We start from the raw sequence: 13679 nt of genomic DNA, 5'->3' as shown, positions 1-13679 counted from the left end.
TCTACTTGTGCAGACCTGGTCCTGAGTACATTGGAGTGGACCTGAAGTCTGACTGCCCTGGAGCCTGCCTCCCCTGGAAATGGCCTGGAGCCTGCAGCAGCCTGGTGCTGGAGTGGGCCTGGAGCCTGGGTCCTCATGTGCTAGCCTAAAATGAAAAATCCAAGGGGCTGGCATGGAGCTGGAGTTTGCGTCTGAGAGGGATACCCTGGGGCTGTGGGAGCTATCCTGCCACTGGAGTGGACCTGGAGACTGGGTCTACAGGTGCTGGCCTGGAGCTTGGGGCTGTGGAGGGTGGGCTTGCACAGTCCTCTTGCTGCGGTCCATGGCAAAGTTACGTGCTCACTTCATTCTCCTTTCCCTTTCCCACATGAAAGGTATCTCTCTACACTGTTCTGCCCTTGCTTGGTAACTTGAAAATGTCCTTCCTAACCTCTTCAAGGTATCTTTTCTTATTTCTGTGCTACACCTAGGACTCCCATATAGTGAAGGCTAGTACTATCTCACCTGGATTCCTTAGCTCTTGTAAAGGTACTTTTCTTGCAAGGATAGTTGTTCAAATTGATATTTCTGCAAAGGGATAAAGGCTATTTTGCCATGTTGCTGGAGTCATTCCTCCTAAATCTTTTTTGTTTTTTTTTTACTTTTATATATTCAAAGCCATGAGTTCACACTGATGCCTCTAATTCCGATTCTAACCATTCTAGTTTTCTCTCTTTCCATATTATAATTGCCATCCCTAACAACTAAAAACCTAGCTACCATTATCTTTAATATATTTACTTATTTGATCAATCCTTTTATGTAACCAATCTCTCATATTTGCTCCCAGACTCTTCCCTACGTGGATATCCTTTTCATACTACTTGGGCTCTAATATCCCATGTTAGGTTGCCAATTCTGTGAGGACATCCTCCTTACTCCCACTGGATCTCTGACCTCCCACATCGGAGTGAAGGCTACCTTCCTCTTCTCCCTTTATGTGTGAATATCATCATCATTCCCCTGGATTCTGATGCCTGTGGTGTCACATGGACATCCTCCGCACCATTGTTGGGCTCAGAAATCTTGCTCTGGGCCACCAAGCAAACCCTTCTTTCTCAATGTGGAAGCCTGCCTTGTTCTGGCCACCAAATGGCTTTAATACTAAATTGTTTAGGAAAGGAAGCAGATGGAATGAAAGGGAAACAAGGGAAATGAAGAGGAGAAGGGAAGTAGAACCACAACATTAATATTTGCAAATCTAAATACAAGATAAATCAAATAATAGCAAAACAAAGAAAGTTAGTCAACATAATTAAAAGTTTATGAATAAGAGAATACTTTTTGGAATGGTGGGAGACTTGTGTAGGATGAAACTCTGCAATGGAGTTTGGGTAAAATACACTGGGGCCTTAGCTTAAGGAGAAGAAATCTGAGCTCTGCAGATCAGAAATTTCAAACCCACGTTGGTCTGTTCCATCTCCTTTTTTCTTCCTTTAAAAGCAATCCTAAACTCATCATACATGTGTTCATTTATTAATTGTGCTAACAGTAAGATATGAAAACAATACCCAGTGCTTAACACTGCAAAACTTTTCCAAAAAGGTCCCCCTGTCATTTTGAAAAAAAGAGTGCTATATAAATGTGTAAGTGCCCTCTTCCAAATCCTGTAAATGTGTATCTTAATTAAGTCACATAGCCACTTGGGAAAGTTTTCCAGCACGGAAATCTGGAAAACTGTGTCAAAAATTTAAAAGATTTCGCCGGGCACGGTGGCTCACGCTTGTAATCCCAGCACTTTGGGAGGCCGAGGCGGGTGGATCATGAGGTCAGGAGATCGAGACCACGGTGAAACCCCGTCTCTACTAAAAATACAAAAAAAAATTAGCCGGGCGTGGTGGCGGGCACCTGTAGTCCCAGCTACTCGGAGAGGCTGAGGCAGGAGAATGGCGTGAACCCGGGAGGCGGAGCTTGCAGTGAGCCGAGATTGCACCATTGCACTCCAGCCTGGGCGACAGAGCAAGACTCCGTCTCAAAAAAAAAAAAAAAAAATTAAAAGATTTTGAAGAATAAGAGAAGGTCACAGGGTAAAATCCCTGAAGACCAACACTGTCAATTTAGAATGGCAGCCACATTTGAAAACACAGTCCTTATAAGTCATGTGTTGCTGTTGTTAGGGGAGTTGAGGGGGAAGGAAGAGGCTAATAGGAATTTGAAAAGATGTTATAATATTTACAAATCTTGATGAAAATGTATTCTTTATGTCAGACTTGTGATATCACAATCCTTTTCCCCAAGATATTGAAATATTATGAGCTGAATAAAGTTTCCAGAAATTCTACAAGGCTGATGAGACTCTGTCTTCTCTACATTACCAAGGTAATCAAGGGATTGACTGGTGTCCCAAAGCCATTAATATAAAGAAGGTGATTTTTAAATTCTTTTAATTCTTTGTGGCTGTATTAAATGGATACCAGATGATTATCTTGGAGTAGATCATATCTTGTAGCAGATCATAATCTATTTTCCCCATCTCATTTCTCTATTACTTTCCTTCCTTATTCCTTTATATTTTGCCTTCAATAAGATACCTCTTGAATAGAGTGTTAGCTAAAAAATACATTTTGTGGCCAGACCTAAAAAGGCAAATTGAGTCAACTAGCAGCTAACAGGCAGATTAGCTGTCAGGCAGCTCATACTGACAGAAAGAAAATCAACACTACTACTAGAGTATGAGCATCCAGAGTCTATAGTGATTATATTAATTAAAAGTAAATAAATGTATTCAAATCCCAAAAGAACAAAAGAATTGGACTAGAAGTTTTTGTTCCCTAAGGAGTTAAATTCTACATTATAGCACTGTGGTCCTTAGTGATAAGTAAGAAGAACATTTATCTTATTTAAAACAGGGTCAGTGAAGCAAGAATTGGCTATGTATTTGTTATGTTTATTTTAATTATGCAATTAACTTTGGCAGTGGCAGAAGCACAAATTATTATATGCTAATACAAAACTAGAGATGGAGAAGGGAGAGTAGACAAACAAAAGGGCTCTTGTGGAGTTTAGAGAGGAATTTTTTTTATTGAATATATCGGTAAGTCTTCACCCATGTCCCAAAGCCCAAGAGACAATGCTGAAGTATCAAACAAAAGGTAAGAAATAAGAAGCATGACTAGAATTAGTAGGAAAAGTGACTATTATTTAGTTCTTTTTCCCTTATATTAAGCTTTGATATAAGGATTTAAATGGATTAATGATAAATAAATGAATAAAAAAATAAGCAAATAAATCAAGCTATTCCCTCAAAAAAGAGAATGGGATTGAAATAATTATTTTCTCTATCATAAAATAATTTTGATCCTCTAAGAAAAATCATAGCATGGAGTACTCTCCAGATATAGATTACGAATCTAACAGGCCTGTTAACAAAAATTAACATTGATGAACTAAGAGAAGATGAATTAAAGTTCTACCAGATAAAAGTTGCATGGACACAGAAAAAAGGTAATAAGAAATAAATAACATGAAAAATCAAAAGTATAATATATAAATATGGAAGAAATTGTAATCAACACTTTAGTACTTGAAGAACCAAAAAGAATTTTTTAAAGTGTGACAGTAAAGAGAAATGAGACAAAAAGGGGGAAGATAATGTAGATTCCTTAAGAGTAGAATTTTTTGTCTTTGTTCATTGCTGTAACTCCAGTGCCCAGAAAAATATTTGGCAAAATAGTGGGTAGTGAATAGAAATAACTAAATGAGTGAATGAATAGGATAAGTAAGAGAGCTGACACTGATACAACAATAGTGGAAAAAGAAGATGTTATAAAAATAAAACATAAAAATATTTTTATAAAAATAAAACTAGAAATAGAATTGTGATGGAGTGAAGGGAATGTGGGAAATGATCAATAGAGAAATGAGAGGATAAAAACAATTGAAGATAAAAAAGATACACAGAAGTACAACAGGAGATAGGAAGAGGTGAAAGAGAGGAGGAGATGATATAAAATATTAAAATTACCAAAAAAGATAGAAATGGTAGGAACTGGCAAAAAAGAGAGGACTTTAGATGATACGATAAAAGATTAAGTAGAAGACAAGAGAAACAAGTAGCGAACATGTAGGTTGCAAGTACTATTATAATGTTAGTTAATAGCAGAGCTTGGATTAATAATATGATTCAATTCTAAAAGAATAATAGCTCCATGAGGGCAGGCATCTTTGCTTGTTTTTATTCACTGGTATATCCTAAGCATCTATGTGCCTGGCACATAGCAGGTGTTCAAAAATATTTCTTAAATGAATTCATGGCAGTCACTACTTTTCTACCATTGTCTATTAGACAAAGACTTTGTATAGCAAACAAAAAATTAAACATCTAGTCATTTTATTCCTGAATATTTTCAACTATCCAATAGTTTGGCAATGTATAAACACAGTCAAACCATAAAAAATAACTACAGAATATGAGTATTTGGTTGGGAAATTCAGACAATAAGAAAAGATTTACAGAGAAACCTATAAATGACAAAATGATACAAATGGATATGTTGTTTTATCAAATGCTATCTGATAAAACTTGAAGGCTATAAATATAGCCTTTGAATACAAATATAAATATATCCTTTGCATACAAAGATGATACTGCTGACATACTATTAATAAGACATGGTTTGATTTTATCCTGTATTTAGTGAAGAGCTGGCATAAACCCATTATCTTGATTTGATTGGTATCATTCTCAATTTAAGCAAAGGGATAATGTATTTACTACTTCAAATAATTAGAATTTTTTATTTAAAATTATAGGTCCTCAAACATGTATAATAATACAGTCTCCATTATTTGCTGAATTTGGCTTAATTTTAACTTAAAACTTAAAACATTAAAAAGTCCTTAAACATTGTCATTAGGCTGCAGCACATTTGCATCATCATTTAAATCAAAAGTTACAAAAAGTTTGTTCTAAAAGTATTTCAACATACTTAGATACACCATGTGACTGAAGTAAACTTTTATAACTAGGAATGTTTTCATCCGAACGCAATCCTTTCCCAAAACATTGAAAGTAAAAAAAAAAAAAAAAACACACAAAAAACTTATCTAAACAAATACAAAAACAGAAGATAGATATTTAAAAGTAGATATTTCTGAAACTACATTGTTAGCAGTTTAATCATAGCAAATACTATTTACATTTAAGCATAAATAAATGTAAATTATTTATATTCCAATCCACTCAAAATACAAACATATCTCATTAAAAAGCTACCTTTTCTCTGTTTTCTATACAGACATCTTTATTCTGGCCCTTACTTGACATTCCTCAATGCAAAACAAATATGACCTTCACACTTGCAGGTGCATGGATCCAAGGGAAGACTTAGCAAGTCCAATAACCCCAGGCAAAGTCAGTAATTATACATAACAATGGAAACTGAACTTTCAACATGAAAACACATTTTGAATTTTTCACTCTGATTCAATAATCAAGGAATACTGATGTAACACCTCTACAAATTACCTGTCTCAGGTGTGGTGCATAAATAAATGAGGTAAGTAAGCATAACTGATGGATATTCTTTAAGGTTTAAATACATAAGACAAAAATCTTACATTAACAAAAGTATAGAGAAATGTCTGTATAGGGCTAGAATTTTTTTAATGTGAAAAAGAGAATAGAATGTTGACAAGAGGGAAAGACTACAACATAGAGCCTACTCAAAGGACATAAGTATTTATATATACACTTTCCTCATTGAAACATATTTCTAAAATTTCTAGTCTTAAAATTTATTCTAAGCCTTCTAAATCTCCATAACTGATATTTTAAAATGACGTACTGGCACATAAAATAAGATGCTCTACTCACCCAATTTTGAAACTTTAAGAATTCTTCAATGCTCTTTGGAGGTTCTTGCATTTTCTAATAAAGTAATAACAACATTGTTCATTGGCATAAACTCACTAGACTGTTCATAATATTTACAAATAATTTACTTAAATAAAATGACACTCTATTTAAGTTATCATTTTGAGAGCAGTAAAATATCATAAAATGCTCACTTTGTACCATCCCTCCACTTTGAAAAGGGACACACATAAATGTTTAAGTTCTTAGCCTCCAAACCAAATTTTGCAATAGGCTTCCCTCTTACACACTAGCCCTAGAGAAAAACTCTACATGAATCTTGCTTTATGTCCTCACTTCAGATTCCTAAAAAAGTTCCAAGATATTTTGGGGTATCATGGATAGCCTCTATAATAAATTCAGAGCCAAAAATATAATATGTTCTTGCTGATAAAGTATTTTAAAAAGTTAACTAGTTACATAGTTAAAATAAATTTAAATGTTTGGATGTTTCAGTCTAATAGATAAAAATCACATTTTTTAGTAGTTTCTTTGTGATTTCAAAATGTATTCAACATTAGACAAACTAATTTTAATCCAGACCACACCTTTCTCCTTTTCGCCTTAGAGACGTTGCCTACATTCTTCCTTCTGCCTAGAAGTCTCCCTTTCCCAAACCCTCTTCTTCCAATCCTTTCTTGGCCTATTTAACTCTTACTTCAAATAACAAATTAAAAGTCACTTTGTCCATCAAGCCTTTCTTATCCCCCAAAGTTTTCTCCATGGTAACATACAGCAGATTATTTCTATGAGGACAGAAACTATGGTGCAATCACCGCTGAATTTTTTTTTTTTTTTTGAGACGGAGTCTCGCTCTGTCGCCCAGACTGGAGTGCAGTGGCGCGACCTCGGCTCACTGCAAGCTCCGCCTCCCGGGTTCACGCCATTCTCCTGCCTCAGCCTCCCGAGTAGCTGGGACTACAGGCACCTGCCACCGCACCCGGCTAATTTTTTGTATTTTTAGTAGAGACGGGGTTTCACCGTGTTAGCCAGGATGGTCTCGATCTCCTGACCTCCTGATCTGCCCGTCTTGGCCTCCCAAAGTGCTGAGATTACAGGCGTGAGCCATCACGCCCAGCCTCTTTTTTTTTAATTTGGTATGTTTATTTTGTAGCCTGCCAATTCCTTGGAAAGGCTATTTTTTTAATTATACTTCAAGTTTTAGGGTACATGTGCACAACGTGCAGGTTTGTTACATATATATACATGTGCCATGTTGGTGTGCTGCACCCATTAACTCGTCATTTAACATTAGGTATGTCTCCTAATGCTATCCCTCCCACCTTTCCCCACCCCACAACAGGCCCCGGTGTCTGATGTTCCCCTTCCTGTGTCCATGTGTTCTCATTGTTCAATTCCCACCTATGAGTGAGAACATGTGATGTTTGGTTTTTTGTCCTTGAGACAGTCTGCTGAGAATGATGGTTTCTAGCTTCATCCATGTCCCTACAAAGGACATGAACTCATCATTTTTTATGGCTGCATAATATTCCATGGTGTATATGTGAATCATGGCTGAATTTTCTAAATTTCACACAGTGGCTGGTTCATAGTCAATGCATAATAAGTACTCACAGTGTGCATAAATTAAAGCATAAATGAGTAGATGAATGTCAGAAATATACAGGTACTTGAAAAATAATAAAAATACTTCTAGAGAATGAAAATCCAGTGAGAAGACAAAAATAAGAGGAATTCAGAAGTCTAATACCCTAATATCCATGATATCACTGAAAACATTGTAATACATTTTTATTTATTAAAACACATATTTCATATCAATATATAAAGTAGTCAAGATTACAGAACCACAAATTCATGTTTTAGAAAAAATTTTCTAAAACATAATTACGTATTTGAGTTGGGGGATATTTCATTCATCTAAATATATGATGAATATAAGAAAATATATAACTGATAATACAAGAAGAAGATAAAGAGTATATGTGACAACCATTATAGAAAATAAGTATTTAGTGAAAGTTAAAAAATTAAACAATTGAACTCATGGAGATAGAGACAGAATGATGGTTGCCAGAGGCCGGGAAGGGTAGTGGGAAGTGAGGGGAAAGTGGGCATAGTCAATGGGTACAAAAATATACGTTAGGGTCAGGCACAATGGCTCATGCCTGTAATACCAGCACACTTTGGGAGGCCAAGACAGGAGGACTGCTTGAGCCCAGGAGTTTGAGACCAGGTTGGGCAACACAGCAAGAGCCAATCTCCATAAAAAATAAAAAAAAAAAGTAAAACAAAACAAAACAAAACAGAGTGGCCAGGCATGGTGGCTCAGCCTGTAATCCCAGCACTTTGGGAGGCCAAGGCAGGTGGATTGCTTGAGGTCAACAGTACGAGAGACCAGCCTGGCCAACATGGTAAAAACCCTGTCTCTTACTAAAAATAGAAAAAAATTAGCCAGGTGTCCCAGCTACTCGAGACGGAGTCTCACCAGCTGAGGTGAGAGAATCGCTTGAACCCCAGAGGCGGAGGTTGCGGTGAGCCAAGATGGTGCCACTACACTCCAGCCTGGGTGACAGAGTGAGACTCTCTCTAAAAAACAAAGGGGCAAATAAAAACAGCTAGAGAGAATGAATAAGATCTAAGATTTGATAGCACAACTGGCTAACTATAGTCAAAAATAATTTACTGCACATTTTAAAATAAATAAAAGAGTATAATTGGAATGTCTACAACATAAATAAATGATAAATGCTTGAAATGATGAATACTCCACTTACTCTGATATAATTATTATATATTGTATGTATCAAAAATTATCTCATGTATGCCATAAATATATATATACTTATGATGTACCCTTAAAAATTAAAAATAAAAATTTTAAAAAGGAAAACAAATGTTTAGATAGAAGCAATGATGCATAGAGATGTGAACAACATGTTATGGGAAACAGGGAACTCTAGAGCTAGTCAAATTGAAAAGAATGAGAGATATGAGACATAGTGCATGCAAAAGGCTTACAGACAGAAAAATACTCGTGATATAGTATCTTCAGGGATAATGGGTATAGCAATTTGGCTAGAAGGAACTCACAATACATTTACAAATATACAGAATTAAACTTAATGAAAGCAATTAAAGTATTGACCTTTTTTTCTTGTAATGGCTGTCAAACCACTCCAAGTACAAAGCACCAAAAATACTATGCACATTTAAATTAAAGGGAATTAGAAAAGTGAAGAAAGTGAAACTTGCATAGTGAAGTTCTAACTAATTTCAAAAATCCCATGTTTCTCTTGGGGTAAAATTAAATTAAGGTAAGGTATAAATTAAACAGATTTCTACTTTTGGTAGGATGTAGAAGGATATAAAACACCTATACTTCCATGATAATAAGACAAACTTGGACAAAAAAAAATCATACTTTTCTATGGGGTTAGTGAAAAGTGGTGAATGCCAGGAGGCAGGACCAGTTAAATAACTTGTAAACATTCAGAGTTCCTTGTTCAAAATTATTAAGAGTTTGAAGATAATAACATCGGAGCATTAAACCAAATGCATGTACTTCTCAGCATAAGGCCCTGTGCAACTGCGGAAGTTGTAAACCCATGAAGCTGAAAACAAGCCTAATTGTCCCATAGAACTAATGTTTATGGTTTCTTTAAATAAATATAGAAATTAATCCTCCTAGTCTTAAAACTTGAGAAAGTTACATTGGTCTTATCTGAGTTCCCTTCCCAGAAAACTAACCATCAGGCCTCCCAGTTGTCAAGGAACTAAAACATACCAAATCACTATATCTTGACAATTAGCCTCTAGACTCCTCACCATCACCCATCATGATTGCCTAACTGACCACCTGTTTCCTGTTAACCAACTCCTCCTCCTTACCACCATTCCCTAATTTCTGTTTTCCCACACATGGTTACATTTCTTCCTTGCTACATAAAACCCTAATTTTAGTCAGGGAGATGGATTTGAGATTGATCTCCCATCTCCTCTGCTGCAGCACCCTATTAAAGCTTTCTTCCTTGGCAATACTCATCTCAGTGATTGGCTATCTGTGCACCGAGCATTAAGACCTAGACCAAACCCTTGGTGTTTCAGTGACAAAGCCAGCTCTACCTGGGAGCCCTGATTACCTGAAATTCCAAGAGAAATATAACCTTTGTAAGTGAACATAAAGCTGTGGAAGCTTCCTTACCCTGGGGCCAGCTCTGCTGCTCCTCCTTTGACATGTTCGTTGGCCTGCCATGGTACAGTAACTTTGCAGAAATGAAGAGAAATCAGCTGGGTCTTAGGCATCAATGTGAGTTGGGTGACCAAACTGGAGTATGAAAGACACCCAAATGCAAAAATAAATGACTCAGCCAAACAATCCCTTTCCCCTCACCCCCAAACCTCACTTCTGACTTTTACCAAGTCAGACAGTTTGGCTCTGTATCTCCACTCAGATCTCACGTAGAACTGTTGGAATCCCCAGTGTTGGAGGTGGGGCCTGGTGGGAGGTGTTTGGATCATGGGGGTGGTTTCTAATGATTTTGCAACATCCCCCTAGTGCTGTTTTGTGATAGACTTCTCACGAGATCTGGTTGTTTAAAAGTGTGTAGCACCTCCCCCTTCACCCTTTTCCTCCTGCTCCAGCCATGTAGGATACATCTGCTTCCCCTTCACCCTCTGCCATGATTGTAAGTTTCCTGAGGCCTCCCCAGCCATGCTTCCTGTACAGCCTGTGGAACTGTGAGTCAATTAAACTTCTTTTCTTTAAAATTACCCAGTCTCTGGTAATTCTTTATAGCAATGTGAGAACGGACTAACGCACCAAGAAAGCAGCAGGGGAGGAGGGGCTGGAAAAGATATTCTGCTCATGAAGCTGGAGGTTCTACTATGTCATATGACAAACGACATGCATATAACAAGAAATGGACAAGGGAAGGCTCATAATATAAGCTATTATAATGTTTATAAGAAAGATTGGCCTGAATTTTTCTATCTTATAATGTGAAGATTTGAAATTAAGGCTATTATGGTCTCAAAAAAAAATGCGTTGGGAAATGCCTCTGTTTTTTTCTATTATCTGAAAGAATTTAAAATCTGAAAGATCAGTACTATTTCTTCCTTTCTTCCTTAAATGTTTGGTGGACACTGCTAGTTATGTTCCCTGAACCTGAACCTGAAATTATGGGGAAGTTTTAAATTAAGGATACTGTTATGGACCTAATCATGCCCCCACCCCAAATTCATATGTTGAAGCCCTAACACTTATAACAAGATGTGACTTTATTTGGAGATGGAGCCTTTGAGGAGACAATTAAGGTTTAAAGAGGCTAAAAGAGTGGGGCTCTAATATGATTGGTGTCATTATAAGAACAGACACCAGAGAGCTTGCTTGCTTATACTCTCTCTCCATATACATACAGATATTTTATCTGTGAAAATAGAACTGTGAAATAATAAACTTTGTGTTGTTTTAAGCCACCTTGCTTGTTTGCTGTTTGTTACAGCAGCAATAAGAAACTAATATGAGGAGAAAGAGTGATTTTTCTTTTTTTTAGCATTTTGCAGATGTGAAAAATGCCACACACTTAACTGATGCTCTGTCTGTATAAGAGAAGAGGCTTTGTAAGGACCTGGTGAGAAGGCAGTGGTCTACAAGCCAGGAAGAGAGACCTCACTAGAAACTCACACTGATGGCACCTTGGTCTTGGACTTTTGGCCTTTAAAACTGTGAGAAAATAAACTACTGTTGTTTAAGTCATCTACTCTGTGGTATTCTATTACAGCATCCTAGGTAGACTAATACAGATATAAGCTATCAAAATTAATATAGGATGATTCAGCTATTCTATTACTTCTTAATTTTGGTAAATTATCTTTCAAGAAAAATTGAAATGTCAAGTATTTTGATATAAATATTTATTCTTAATATCCTCTTATTATCTTTACAATCTGTAGTGTCTGTGGTGATGTTTCATTTTTTCATTTCTGAAATTTGTACTTTTCTTTATCTTGGTCAGTCTATCTAAAGGCTTATCAATTTTATTAATCTTTGCAAAGAACCAGTTTTGGCCAACGTTGCTTTTCTTTAGTGCACATTTGTTTCTAATTTCATTGATTTATTCTTATCTTTATTGGTCCCTTTTCTTCTTTAAATGTTTGAGAAACTTCCAGTGATAAACCTTGCTCTACTATGAAGCTGAATGCTTGACAATTCCTTTTCAGATACCATGAGGCTTTCTATCACCATTTTAATCCTTGTATTTCAAAATGGATAGAATGCTAAAGATTATTATTTATGGACTAATTGTGAAATAAAAAAATATAAAAACAAAAAAACAGAAATCCAAACAAGTGACTAAAAATAAAATCTAGGCATATACAGACAATGTGGGGAACAGAAGGAAACTTCAAAAAAGTCTTTAAGACTCTTAGAGAGCTATAATAAGATAATGCATCCCTGAAACCAAAACTGCATGTTATAAATGAATACAGAATAAGAAAAAATGCAAAGTACAAATATAATGATAAAAATTATTCAACAACAGTCTAGTGAAAAATAGCTGAAGAAATCTTTTAGAAACTAGAACAAAAATGTTAAAGTAAACAAGAATCAGAGGATAAAAAAATAATTTAGAGGATTATGTTAGGAAAATGACTTTCAATCTGTAAATTTAAATATAGACAAAGCATCAATTAAATGTGTGGCATTTTTCAAATTTGCAAGATACTAAAAAAAAATTCTCATATTAGTTTCTTATTGCTGCTGTAACAAACAGCTAACAAAGTGGCTTAAAAAATCACCAAGTTTATTATTTCACAGGTCTAGAGGTCAGGAATCTGAAATAGGTCTGCAGGGCTATGCTCTTTTCATGTTTTGTGTGTGTGTGTGTGTGTGTGTGTGTGTGTGTGTGTGTGAGACAGAGTTTCATTCTTGTCGCCCAGCATAGTAAATTTACTTGTGTAACAAAAAAACGCAAAATATCAATGGTTTAATACACATAATTTTTTCTCCCAGAAGATCTTTTTGTGAGAAAGGGGGCTTCTAGTAGTCACCTGTTATCCTTTGCTCAGAGCTCCTCCCTTTATCTTCAAAGCCAGCAGTGTAGTCTTCTCCCCTCTCTTGACATCTTGTCTTCCTCTCATAAGAACTCTTTGATTATGTCCAGCCACCCAGACAATCCAGGGTAATTTAGCCCATCTCCTTAATCACATATGAAGTTCCTTTTGCCATAAAAGATAAAATATCAACAGGTTCTGGAGATTAGGACATAGACATCTTTGGGGGCCATTATTCTATCTACTACACTTCTATTTACCTTTTTTCAGGAAGGTGTCAGAGAATGTAGTTCATTTTTAAAAAGGGATTAAACAAAGAAAAAGGAAACAAGTGATCTAACACACAGGAGAGCAGTATTATGTTGGAGAAACCAGCAATCCTGAATAAACTAAAGGTTGTAACGCTGTAGGAAGAGTATCTGTAAGGAAAAAAAATCTACTGGATTAACTGATGTATTTCACTGTGATGCTTTAGTAGTTTGCCAAAGTGTTTGAGAACAGATAAATAATACATTAAAAATGGCAGTTATTAAGAGAAAGGAAATTAAAAGGTTGTATTAAAAGTTAATGCGATCTTAGTATACTATGTACCTTGGGGTTGAATGACATTTACCTAGACAGTAGTGATAACACTAAATGTTGATTTAGCCAAAGCCTATGATATCACTATATTGACAGGTGAAGGGACAAGAAGAGTGTATGAGGTAGACAGGGAATGTTCACACACTTGGAGGTGGTGTTGTTATAAAAGACCTGTATCACTGCCTTC

The 13679-nt window shown here is 35.9% G+C and overlaps 1 protein-coding gene across 7 annotated transcripts in view; it reads right to left on the bottom strand.

The window, feature by feature from the left end:
- The window catches only part of FAM227B (family with sequence similarity 227 member B), a 264607-nt gene that overhangs the window by 248634 nt on the left and 2294 nt on the right, over positions 1 to 13679 (bottom strand). For 5 of the 7 annotated variants that reach the window (XM_055279047.2, XM_055279050.2, XM_055279049.2 and 2 more), the window contains exons 2-4: positions 12908 to 13075; positions 10059 to 10181; positions 5855 to 5908 (exon numbers count right to left, since the gene is read on the bottom strand). In XM_055279047.2, coding sequence (XP_055135022.1) covers positions 5855 to 5908; positions 10059 to 10109 — 105 coding nt within the window. In that variant the 5' untranslated portion in view covers positions 10110 to 10181; positions 12908 to 13075. The remainder of the gene's footprint in view (positions 1 to 5854; positions 5909 to 10058; positions 10182 to 12907; positions 13076 to 13679) is intronic. The other 2 variants (XM_055279048.2, XM_055279051.2) reach the window with 1 other exon arrangement.

This window comes from Symphalangus syndactylus, chromosome 5 (assembly GCF_028878055.3).
Source record: "Symphalangus syndactylus isolate Jambi chromosome 5, NHGRI_mSymSyn1-v2.1_pri, whole genome shotgun sequence".
In the NCBI taxonomy this organism is placed as follows: Eukaryota; Metazoa; Chordata; class Mammalia; order Primates; family Hylobatidae; genus Symphalangus; species Symphalangus syndactylus.
This window is presented reverse-complemented; position numbering and strand designations above follow the sequence as displayed.